Here is a 12,500-nt window from a genome sequence, read left to right as displayed (position 1 = left end):
CGTCGAATTCGATATATCCGGGTTCAACTGTATCAGCAAGTTTGCGACAATAACGTAGCCATGTCCACTTTGAGGGGACAGAAACAGAGATGGGCGCACTTAGCTGCCAGTGACATAAAAACATGATGGGCATGCTGCGGGAACTGCGGCACTTGTCTTCACTGCTATCCTAATACGACTCGTTTCCGCTAAGGGTGGGCGCATATCTTGGCTGCGTTACAAGCGTCGGCGTATGAATAGGGTACACTTCTAACATATCAGTGTAAACGTGGCCACTATCATTGCCGCTCGCGATTTCTTGCATGCCCACGAATGCAGACGAGAAGAATCGAAAGGCACCCGTTATGTTGTTGACGAAAACCATTATGAAGCCTACAAATAATAAAGCCAAGGCAAGTTTGGTTGAAGCTTTTTTTTTTTTTATGGAAGTGCGAAAAGTGATGAAAGGAATGAAATGGGGCATCTGCATAAGAATTTTTGGTGCGTGCAGACCACTTGGAAGGTCTTCAAGAGTCGTTCGCGTAGCATTCGACAGATGGTAAGCGCGATCGTCATTAGCTAGTCTTGGCATACAACATATCACTGTGACAAGTTCAGGGTGCGAACATTACACGGGAAAGAAAAAACTAATTTTGACGACAATATTCAGAGGTGCGATCATTACGCAAATGCGATCATTATGCGAATAAATATGGTATTTGTACACCTTTGTGCTTCCAGTATGCCACATACAATGACTTGATAGCAAATGCAAGTGGTTTGCTGTGGCCAAGAGTTGCAGAAATGTGTCACTCTGCTTGTTCGATGGTTTATAGGTTGAGATTTGCTACATCTTCCATGTAATAATTAAGTCATATTTTGCGACATAAAAGCACGAGTCATAACGGTACATCGAACCACATGACGCACTGTTGTCTTTTGGCCGTGGATACGAGTAGCGAGAGGTCTCTGCAGCCTTTGTAGTTGCCTCCAGAGGAGAGGGAATTTTCTTTTGACCTTTTGATGCGAAAGCGTTAAGGAGCCCGTGTCACAGAAAAACCGGCGTCGGCGTCAGATGTTTCAGCAAAAGGATTTTCGAATCGCCCATACTCAGTCCCTCCATGTGGTGCAAGGAATTTACTGAACTAATTGAATTTCTCAAGCTAAAATTTGTGGAAAGATCGTAAACTACGCACAACCTACAGACATGATAGCTGGGGAATTGTAATTTTACTATATGAGAAAACATAATTCTGTTACGCAAAAATTCAAAGAAACCCCTTCACACACACGAACCGACCGCAGCGTTCACAGACTGGCCGCAGCGTCTGCCATTTGCGCGCACCGGCGTGATGGGTGTCTCGGGAACCACGAAGCAGCACGCCCGCTTCCTTGCAACACCTCCAGCTGGCGCTCGCCGCCGCTGCATCGTGCCCCTCGTAAGAGGCCGTTTTTCTGCCACAAAGTTTGCCTTCATGATTAGCGTTCGCGGCCAGCGTTTCCGGGTAAACGTTACAGTTACATACGCTCCAGTTGCCAGGAAGCGTGAGAAGCAGTCAGGAATCTTTGAATGCTATTGCATTCCACTCTTAAAGGTAAAGCTTAAACGTTCTCCAAGTTTTACAGTCGGTTTCAGTATTGTATTTTTGGACTTGCTTCTGATATTCAGCTATCTTCTCTGTAGCCTTCTTGCATGGCACTTAGTTAAATCATTTGTGCTCATTGATTATAGAGGTGAAACAGTTTATATTTAGAGTCTGCAAGTATTAAGAATTTCAAATCAAATAGTCCTTGCTATTCGACCCTTATTCAATTTAAGAATTGACTATTTGCCACATATTTACTCCTGTTTGAATATAAGGGATGGCAGCACTGATTGAAGCCTCAGGGGAGAAAAGCCAATGCAGATGGTGATGGGTCCGGATGATTCTGCTGTAAAAAAGTTGCGGGTGTTGCACAGAGCCAGTTAAATTCTGCACATTAACTTCTAGTCATTCAATAATGCCCTGCTTTTAAAGCAGCATATGTATGACTTTGCATGTTGTCTTGATTTAGGTTCAAGGGTTATTTAATCAGTCTCACCGTGTATACATTTATTTAAAACCTATATGCGGGTCTGCAGTATCGTGCTTCTTTCCTTCAATAAACACAGCACTCTACATCCATCCGGTGCATGCTCCTACCACCTTATTATTATCACTGTCATGCTGTGGCAGATGACTGAAAGTAATGGTTTTTTTGTTTACAAGCTCTTCAATCGACCAGTCTTCTAGTTGCGAATGGTATTATATATATCAAATAACGTGAGCAAGCTCCTCTCTTTTTTTTCTTTTTAATCATGCGGACTCCACATGAGCTTTATGTTTCACAGTGTTCAAGATTGTAAAAATATTCTATATTCAATTTGATATTCGAAGCTTATTTTTCTTGAATATTCATATTCAATTCGACTTCGGAATTATGCTATTCAAACACACCTACTTATAACGTAAACTGCTTTTGCTTAGGTTTTTTAGATGCAGCATGTAGATGGACACATAGAGAACTGGAAGAACACAGAATAGCCATCACTGTAACACAGTGTATCTGCCTCGAACTGGACTTTTGCCTGGTTTTCTGGCACGGTGCCCATTGTTGAGGGTCACTTGACCGTGCATGCAGGTATCCAATTCAGAGGGTGTGTGGCTGCGTCTAAACCAGGAGAGCTTGCAGAGGCACAACCTTAGCAAGGAAGGTGAGGCATGGACGTTGGCCCGGACGGCTGCCCACGTGGTGCCTGAGGTGCTCTACCTACGCCACGAGTCCGAAGTGATGCAGTCGGGTGACAGCGATGACGATTCGGCTGCCAGTGCATGTGGCCATAGGTAAGGAAGGCAGAAAAATCATGCTGTGTTGTACACGCCTCCTCCCCCAACACCCCGTTAGCATTTTTTTCTCTCTCTCTTTCTCTCTTTTTTTTTGGTATTGTTGTAGAGCATCTTTGTGAAGCTGCATTTAGTGTTAATTCATTCTTGACCTTCCCTCCCCAGCCTAAACAAGGATCTGTGCAGAAGTTATAATAATGTGTTCACCTAAACAGTGTATCATCAAAACAGTTCATACAGATGCTTGTCAACATTCCCTACAGTTTTCTAAAGGTTCTCTTGGTATTAACTGAATATAGAATTTCTTTAATTACCCTTAAAAATCTGGCACAATAAGAACCATATTAATGACAGAGACAAACCACTGATGCCAGTTTGATGTGAGACATGTCCCTGTGTGGTCCTTTTTGCACCATGTGAAGCCTTGTTTTCGAAGAGATATCCTAACTGATTAATCCCTTACCTTACATTGCTGCATTCTGTATCATATGTGACAGACATAAAACAGCTTCTTCAAACTTAATAGATTAGGTAAAAAAATTTAATTAATTAATACATATTTATTCAAAATCTGTGTAATCTCTTGCAATAAAATTTATAGCAGCTGTAACTCTTGAATAATTTTTAATTTATTGTTCTCCTAAATTGTGTATTCCAGCAGCTCATCACCTAGTGCACAAAAAGTTAGAAGACAAACTGGTTATGTTCATAATTCTTACACTTAAAACGAGACCAGTAAAAATAGCAGGGGGTTTGTTTGCAGTTTATCAGTCTGCTGTGATATCTTGAATGAGGAATACATTCTGGGGTTTCTGTGAAGACACAGCATGCAGTTATGGATTGTTTTGTGGACGAGAGCAGATTTGTTTTGTTGCGAGAAAACAAGTTTGGTGGCAAAATAATACTGTTTTTACAGGCTATATTGTTGATTAGCACCATTATTGTGGTGAATGTGACAGAAAATGAACATTCCACCTATTTTTATAGACATCGCATGGGACCGGTAGTGTTGCAAGAGTTAAACACAAGAGTAGCAACAAAAGAAACTCTCCAAGAAAGAAGGTATTGTTTCAGTTTTTGCCAAGCTCCTGAAGACTGTCCAAAGCAAGAATTCCCATAAAATGAAGTGTACTAAGGGATATGGCTCAAGTATTGAAGCTATAATTTACTCAAAAAGGATGTCATTAAATTTTTGAGAAACTTCAAGCAAATCTAAGTGCAAGAATTACACTCCATCTATTCCAGAAAATTGTGTTATTACAGAAAATTGTGATGTCCTTGGTAGGTTTTATTCAATCCAAATGTCTTTCTGTACGGTTGTATTTCTATGGTTGTAAAATATAACTGTAACCGCTTAGTGTATCATAGATAATACACAGCAGTTTATTCTCATAAAATTCTACCCGTACTTCTAACTTTTATTTTGAAATTTGGGGTTTGTTTGGCCATTTCTGGCATAAACAAAGCTTTGTCTAAGCTTTTCACAAGAAAACAAATATTCATGATGTAAGGGGTTAAAGGGTGACCGAAACAATGCTACCCACAGGTGCTCACAGGCTGCTGCATCATCATCATCAACTGTACGATCACGTGGCTACAACTTTGGGATGCCTGTCTGTACGGCTACTGACAGGGCAGCTTCTGGATGTGCAAATGCAGTGCAGGGTAAGGATTTGTCACTGTTGAACACAGAGTTGTTACAGAACCAATCATTTAAGTTCATTTCGGGTCTTTGCCAATGCTCATTACTTTCATAGCTTTACAAAGACCTGTGTGTGTTCATTTCTTGTGCTTTTGTTGTCATCGCTTCTGCGGTTTTAAATTTTATATTGCGTCACGCCACAACCGGTCTGAACACACTCTATGCTGAAAAATGTTTTGCACCTTGCATGTCAGGCTAAGCCACTATTGATGTATGTGTGCATGTGTGTGTGTGCACATGTGTGTGTGCGTGCATGGTTTCTCACATTTCAGTATGGTCTTTCGTTTGTCTGCTGTCAAGTCTTTCATAACATAGTACCAATTGCCCAATCATGCAGTCTGTTTGCCAGAAAGTTACAACTGGTGGCTGTTTATTCATGTATGTTCTTCCCATATGTTTTGTATCATTGGATATGTCACAGTAATGCAAGTAGTAAGCTTAATTAATTATGACTCCTTTGTAATTTCGCCCAGTGCACAGCTCCCAGCACAAAAAAAAAAAGAATGAAAGAACACTGAAGATGAAGGGGGGAGGGGATTAAAGCTGCAAAAACCGTCTTCCTTCTTTTTTATGGTCTTTTTGATGCGGAAGCATCAAATGGCCCATTGAGCAAGAAAGCCGGTGTCTCTAGCAGCGAAACGGCACCTAAGTTCTCATTGGCTGCGATGCCACGTCGCGTGTGCACCTTGATGGAGCAAGGCAGGCGAAAGGTGCTGTGTGAGGGGAGAGGGCATTGCCACGTCATCTTCACACTCGCTTTTGGAAGCCTGTGTTATCCGTGTGTTCCTTGCCTGCACAAGCTCTCGCCTGCATTCTAACTTTGCCTCAGTAATTACTATAAAGAAAATAACGTATAAAAAGAAACGATAAATTCGAAAGGAAGAACATTGTGATAGTGAGTTTTGAACCTATGACCCCATGCTTAGAGGCCGAGTGTCTCACCCACTTGGCTAAACTAGCACCTCCTAGATAGCAAGCATATGTACTCTGCTTCATAACATCATCCTACTTGGACCGAAATTTCCATTGCCAAGCCTGGCTTGATGAAAGCAGTAGCTTCAATATCACCGTCGCTTACTTGGGAGCGTCTCCATTAGATTCTATGGCAGTCAGGCAAGGTAGCTTGACGTCACAGATCGAAGTGCACCAGCCTTGTGCTATCTCAGGGTGTCCACCAACCAGGAAAACCGGGAATTCTCAGAGATTTTGAATAGTCTGAAGATATTCAGGAAAAACTCAGGGAATTGGCGATTTGCAAAATAGTGAGCGTCACCTATAGCACAACAGGCAAAGCTGCAGCGCTCTGCGTGCGAGAATATGTGGTTAGAAAGTGAGTTTAATTTCTCGGCTTCTGCCTGGCCTTTGCCACAGCAGCCGCATGTGTTCTTCACTGCAGTAAAAATAACTGAAGACACTGTCACTCCGTTCCAGTTTTCATACATAACATGGACCTCCGTCTTCTTGAAGTGTACCATTCAAACTGATCATGTGTGGCAGTATCTGCTTTCTAAAACTGAGACTCTTCACCAGGCTCATTGAGGCTCGGCACTGAAGGAATAAGAATACGTTAAAAATATATGTTTGTGGACTGCTGATGCCAGCACGGGACTGGTACGAGCGACATGCACTCCTTCAACAAACATCGGAGTGTACATCGTCAAAACACGCTACTTATGTGTCGCCGAGTGACCACGCTTGGTTTTGCAGACTGGCCGTGCGCAGCGACCACCATGAAAATCGTCTGGCCTCGTTTGCTCTTTGCTGCCGAGAGAGTATAGGGAAAAGCAACTCTATGTTCATTTAACTGCAACATAATTGTCCAGATGCTAACATGCTCACGAAACTTAACGCTTTATGACTGTCGGCATTTTCATTGCAAGCACTGTCGGCTGCTGCTTCGACAACTGGGAGCTAGGCCTACTGGCTTGAACGATCGGTGGCTGTCAACAGTCAGCTGGCCGAGCGTGATGCTTAGCTTAGGAAAGTTTATCATGCTAATATGGTCCATCTGCAATGAAGGAAAGTTTCACAGAGCTGTTTGTTTTACTACAACAGTAATTTTTCGTCCACGGTAAATGTGCGAAAGTCTCAAATGGTGTGCTGTTCTCGCGACTGCATGCGCTATAACTGCTACTGATGTAGACGGTAAGTAAGCCTTGCTCGCTGGCCGTGGGTGTCGCCGGTTACGAATAAGCCTCTGCTAGCAATCAAATGCATTTTTTTAACTCTTTAACGCATGCATGAATATTAAAGGGCCCCTCACCAGGCCCCATAACAAATTTTGGTCATGCACTGCAAGGTGTTACATGTCCTTTAGGGAGCATTCTGCCTCAAAAGTTTTTTTTTTAATCAGCTCATTAATAGCCAAGATAGAAATATTTCAGTGCCACGAACCCATGATTTTAGCAGGTGGGCTCCACTGCCAAGCAAGACGCTCTCTCCACTGGCTCCGGCTTGCCTCCGCAAGCGAAATTCCTCCCCTGCCCTCTCCCATACCGGACCTCGAGGATCGCGGGACCCTTATGGCACAGGCCCCGCCTTCACTTTTTTATTTCTCGTTGCTTTTTTTGTTGTTGTTGTTTCAGCGCTATGCACTTTCGCTGACAGCATTGCGCGCGAGCTGTTGTCTCATTTGCACAGCGCACAATTTTGCGTGCTGTGCACAAGACACATGACTAGCAGTACAACTCAGTGTTACACAAATACTGAAGCAGAACAAGCGGATCGCAGAGCATGATCACGTGCTGCAACAAGGTAGAAAATGGCATAGTTTTGGTACCTGCATATGTGACTGCACGTCCATGGAAACAAGCAGACAAAACGGAAGTACATCTCTCTTGCTTCGGTGCGAAGTAAAACAAAAAACACGCAGACATTCTGTTTGTGTGTTTTATTATTTCTCTAAACTTCAATTCGTCAATGCAAGCAACAGATCACACAGATAACAGATGTTGTCTTGAATAATTCTCGAAGTCATGTGTCACCACGAGCGACATCATACTGCGGACATGATTACGTAGGCGCAGGGACGTGAGTACGTCACTGTCCAGCTTGGAGCACAGTGGCTGCGAGGAGAAGGGAAAACGGTGTTCGGATTGAAATTTCAGACCTTTCCGTGGTGTGCAGCGATGTAATTTTTTGAATACGCAATAATTGGCACGCATTGTATGGTCTGCACTTGTCAGCTCAAAATGGCCAGACCTGGTGAGGGTCCATTTAAGAGGCTAAATGAAAAATACATTTGGATATTTGTGCACCATCGGCAGAAAAGAGTAAACCAGGCGAACTGCCTCCCACGGTGGTTGTTGCGCGCTGCCCGTCTGCGAAACCAACTGCCCTCGGATAGTGTAATTCAATCACTTCAGTGGTGATTCTACCAACCGGAAGACTGGGAAAACCGGGAATTCTCAGGGATTTTGAGTAGTCTGGAAAAAATCAGGGAATTTGTGCTTCTATCAGGGAAACTTAGCTGTAATTTTATTGAAAGGGTCGAAAGCCGAGGTAATGCTGGCTCGAGTAACAGAATTGAACGAAAAAACCAGTCAAAAACACAAAGGACAAGAGAGGTTCACACCACAACGACTGGACTATCAACTGAGGTTTATTAGAATCGGTGTAGTCCCAGCAAGGCCAGCAGAGCAGTTGATAGTCCAGTCGTTGTGGTGTGAACCTCTCCTCTTGTCCTTTGCGTTTTTGACTGGTTTTTTCGTTCAAGTATGTACAAACTGGCCCAGATTTCAACCCTTCTCGAGTAACAGAGGGGAATCGTAATGAATCGTCTTTGACGCCCTGTCGTCGGCTGGAGGAGTTGCCAGCGTACAGTCAACGACCGACTTTCCGTATTCCCGATAATTTGGACGGCTTCGTGGCACTACCACGTGCCCCATAGAGTCAATGTATCAGAACATCAGAAATTTCGGACGTAAGAACTCTTCGCCGTCCGATTTTCCGGAGGTTTTGCCGTGACCGCAGTTCCGAAACGGCATTAATCAAAGCCACCACCACTGCCATTTTGATTACCCTGCCGCCTCGAACCTGCGCTCTCGCACGCAGATCCACTGGCAGCCGTAGCCACCACGGCAGCAACGCTAGGCCTAGTTGCTTCGACGTTCGCTATGAAACTTCTTGCCGTTGGATGCCGTGTTTTTTATTGAAATACTTCGCTGCTGTCAGCAATGGCACGGACTCCGCCTCTGTGGTCCTCGCGACTGGCTTAGAAGCTCAGAAAGCACGGTGCGTTGCATAATGCCGGTTCCCGAAAGTCAGCTTCGCCTCCGCACACTAATGTTACTTGGTGAAGCATACACAAAAGTATTGCAGTGAAGCATAACATGAAGAAGGGTAAAAAGAAGGACACAGACCACTGAATGAATATATATTCAGTGGTCGGTGTCCTTCTTTTTACCCTTTTTCATGATGCCTCCCGACCAGACGGGCTTCCGTCAAAACCTCGACTTCATGAAGCATAACAAGCATGGTAAGGGGGTATTGCCATGGTACACAGTGTGTATGCCTTAATTACCCACGCGAGCACCCGGTATTTCCTGTCACAGTACGAGCACCGATATGTCTAATACGTGTACCGGCGGGCCTTCAGAGTGTTTACGAATATGCCTGTGGTGGTTTTGAGCCCTTAAGGGCAGTAAATAACATGCATTTATTTTTTCCAACTGGCCGATCTTTCTGATGTTTTCGCGGCCCCTAGGGAGTTTGAAAAATCGGACGTGGACTGTGCAACTGACCAAGATGTTTCAAATGGTCCGTGGGGCGAACGAGGGGTGGATAGAGGAGATGGAACAGAAAGGACCTACGAATTGAGGAATGAACGGGAAAGGAAGCGTGCTACTGCCGTTTTGAAAGAGCTTGAGCTCAAAAAACAAAGTTGCTGATGTCGAGATGCAGGTGTCCCTCATCCAAACCAAATAACTTCTTTAAAGGAGTGAAACACAACACTGAGGCGTCGTGTGCGGGCTGAGAGTATGTCAGGACAGTTGAAGTTTGTGGGGTTCTCCTCCCCCGTACTCTTGGGACAAAGGAGCGAACGGTGGCGCGTTCGAAGGAGGCCATGCGAGACGGTCTCTCAGAAGCATGGATCGGCGCACGCGTGGGACGTCCGTGGCATTCACCGACCTGCAGCCAAAGAGGAAGCGCCTTGTCCTCCCGCGCCCAAGTAGCAGCGCAACACTCGCGCTATCTCTCGCACTGTGCTTCAACCACACCAACCGCCTCAGGCAGCAGGCCCCGCGGCGAAGCCGCACTGCAGGAGACGGGAGCTATGCGCGAAAACAAGATATCAGGGGACGCGGGAGAGTCACGCATCCCCACAGCATTCATTTTTCCGAACTGCCCGATTTTTCGGACGTTGACTGTACAACTGACCAAGAGGATGCTTCAAATGGTCCATGGGGTGAATGCGCGGCAGAAGAAGGGCGAGAACAGAAATGACCTACGCATTGAGGAATGAACAGGAAAGGAAACGAACGGCCGCTTCTTTGAAGAAGCTTGAGCTAAAAAAAGAAAGAAAGAGAGTGAGTGTCGCCTGAAGCCGAAATGCAGGTGTTCCTCATCCAAACCAAAATAAACTATTTAAAACAGTGAAACGTAACACTAAGGCTGAGAGTATTTCAGGACAGTTGAGGTCGACTTGTTGAGAGAGAATCTCACTTGTGACAAAATTTGGGCCTCATACCAAAGAGCTTGCTATCAATTGATAGAAACAGCTCATATTCGAAAATATTTGCTTCTGTATGCATCTCCTTTTTACTCGTATTTGAGAATGTTTGACTCAGTTCGCAATTGGTCTTACCATTTTTTTTTTCAGAGGTATTTTATTTGCTGTGTATTTCACTAACCCCTCCATTCTGTTTTCTTTTTGAATAAAATAAACACTACTGCTTACTATGAAAACTGGATTAAGTCTTCTTTTTAAAAATTTTTTACCATGCTTGCTAGAAAGTGAGAGCATCAGGCGACATGGTGTCAGCCTATGTTGACATAAAACAATGTTCGTGTCACTCAGGGAATTTTGTAAAGCCACTCAGGGAAAGCGTGGAAAACTCAGGGAATTTGTAAATGTCAGTTTGGTAGACACCCTGTATCTAGGAGGCATTGACCAAGCGTCTCAACACACTCACTTGCCCGTGAAGAGTTCATAACTTGAAGGACCGCTCAGCGGGGTTCAGCTGGACATTAATGCTTACGCATTCGCAGCTCATAAGAAGTACTTAGGTGTCCTCAGATTTTATTCTGACAAAACACTGTCCAAAGCCATGATTAGTTCTTAATAACTGCATACTACTTTGCTTGTTTTTTTTTTGCCTACTTAGGCCTATTCACATTTGGGAGCGGTACCTCAGACCCTGAAGGTGGCTCGTCTGGATCTGCTAGCCCTTTTGTATTTGGGTCTCCTGGTAAGCATATTTCTCACTTAGAGTACTTGAAACATTTTCTGGGGATATCTATCCGTTTGTCTGTCTGTCCTGCATAACTTTCTAAGCCCTCGAACTGCCACTGCCACTGCAGGCTTTTCACAGGCTTCGTGGTGGCAGTGCTAGGTGGCGCTGAATGTTCTTAGGAAAGCACGAAAAAGTAGTGCAGCTACATTACACACCTCATACATAACTCATGTCAGTGGCGGCAATGCATTGTGTCGCTGTATTAAATCAATACTAACGCTTTACTGTCGATAGTTGTCATAAGATGGTCAGTGCTGCAATTCTTTTTTTTTTTTTTTTTTTTGGTTATGGCAATGAAAAATTTTGCTTGTGGGGCCACTGAAACTTGGAGTAGTGCAAATTGAGCACTGTGCACATTTGAGTGAATTCTGTGGTAGATAGGTATGCTCTTCTTACCCCTTTTCATCGCTGCGAAAAGCTAAGCATCAAGCTTTCTGTGTGCTTTAATAGTGGGAAACGGTGCTTTGTTTGAGTTTCTCAGGAGCTTGTCATCTTTACTTCTTGCTTCATTAGCATAAGACATGATGACTTATAGAGGTTCTTTTATGTGGAATATGTCGCCTGAAGCACTGCAGAAAAAGCATAGGGAGCTGTTTTATCAGCACTTCTTGAGCGCACCAGTGATGCTAACGCATATACAGTATTGCATTGTGAATTACTGCTGCCATTTTATTTATTTGTTATTGTAGCAGTGAAAGGTTTCAACTTGAAGGGGGAAGAGTGGTGCATTGCTATTTGTAGTTAGCAATTCAAATGAGAGACTTGAAAGTCAGAATGCCTTGTGTCATCATTGCTGCTCACTGTTGCAGAAAAAAATTCACCAATTAACTTCTTAATTACTTTACGCCACATATTGTAACTTAGATGTTGTAGCCGGCAAGATTGCATTGCGTATCCACTTCAAATATATTTTCAGGATGGTACCGGTTTCAAGATATTAATTGCCAAAGTATGCAATGAAATACCATGGGCATTCCAGTTATATGTTTCTTCAATGCATAAAGGAGCGCTTTGTTGAAGAATATCACAGTTTTGCCATAAGGGTGAAGCAATGAATGCGATAGCAACATGCTAGAATATTACATGAAATTTGAGACTCGTAGCTGTAGTGGCAGTATGAATTCAAGTAAATGTAAGCTAAGTAAAAATGAGCCGTTTTGCTTGGGGTTCTCTGTTTGAATACTGCCATCGGGCAATTTCATTTATGTTTGCTAATTGAAGGCAGTGTCTTTCTTAGCGACTTTGCCGCCACTTTTCCTTATCTAGTATGTGTCAAACTTCTTTCTTGGGTCGATCCCAAAGGTAGTTCACAGTTGCGCCTGTAAAATGATATAATTTTCAGGTTTGAACTCTGCTATTGTTTCACACTTTTAATACTTAAATCTGATAAAATTTAAGATAGAAGGCATGGGCTGTCGGTGTTTTGTTTCATGGCATTTGTTTGTGGGCTGCCATACTCAGAATTCTGAGGACTAATTCTGTCAAGGATGTAAGACCTGT

The 12,500-nt window shown here is 43.6% G+C and overlaps 1 protein-coding gene across 1 annotated transcript in view; it reads left to right on the top strand.

Annotated features, from left to right (window-relative positions):
- The window catches only part of hiw (MYC binding protein highwire), a 262,991-nt gene that overhangs the window by 183,408 nt on the left and 67,083 nt on the right, over positions 1 to 12,500 (top strand). The window contains exons 53-55 of the mRNA XM_075688361.1: positions 2,641 to 2,843; positions 4,390 to 4,508; positions 10,872 to 10,955. Coding sequence (XP_075544476.1) covers positions 2,641 to 2,843; positions 4,390 to 4,508; positions 10,872 to 10,955 — 406 coding nt within the window. The remainder of the gene's footprint in view (positions 1 to 2,640; positions 2,844 to 4,389; positions 4,509 to 10,871; positions 10,956 to 12,500) is intronic.

The sequence above is a fragment of the Dermacentor variabilis genome, chromosome 4, assembly GCF_050947875.1.
Source record: "Dermacentor variabilis isolate Ectoservices chromosome 4, ASM5094787v1, whole genome shotgun sequence".
Taxonomy (NCBI): domain Eukaryota; kingdom Metazoa; phylum Arthropoda; class Arachnida; order Ixodida; family Ixodidae; genus Dermacentor; species Dermacentor variabilis.
Note: the sequence above shows the minus strand (reverse complement) of the source record. Positions and strands in the feature narration are given on the sequence as shown.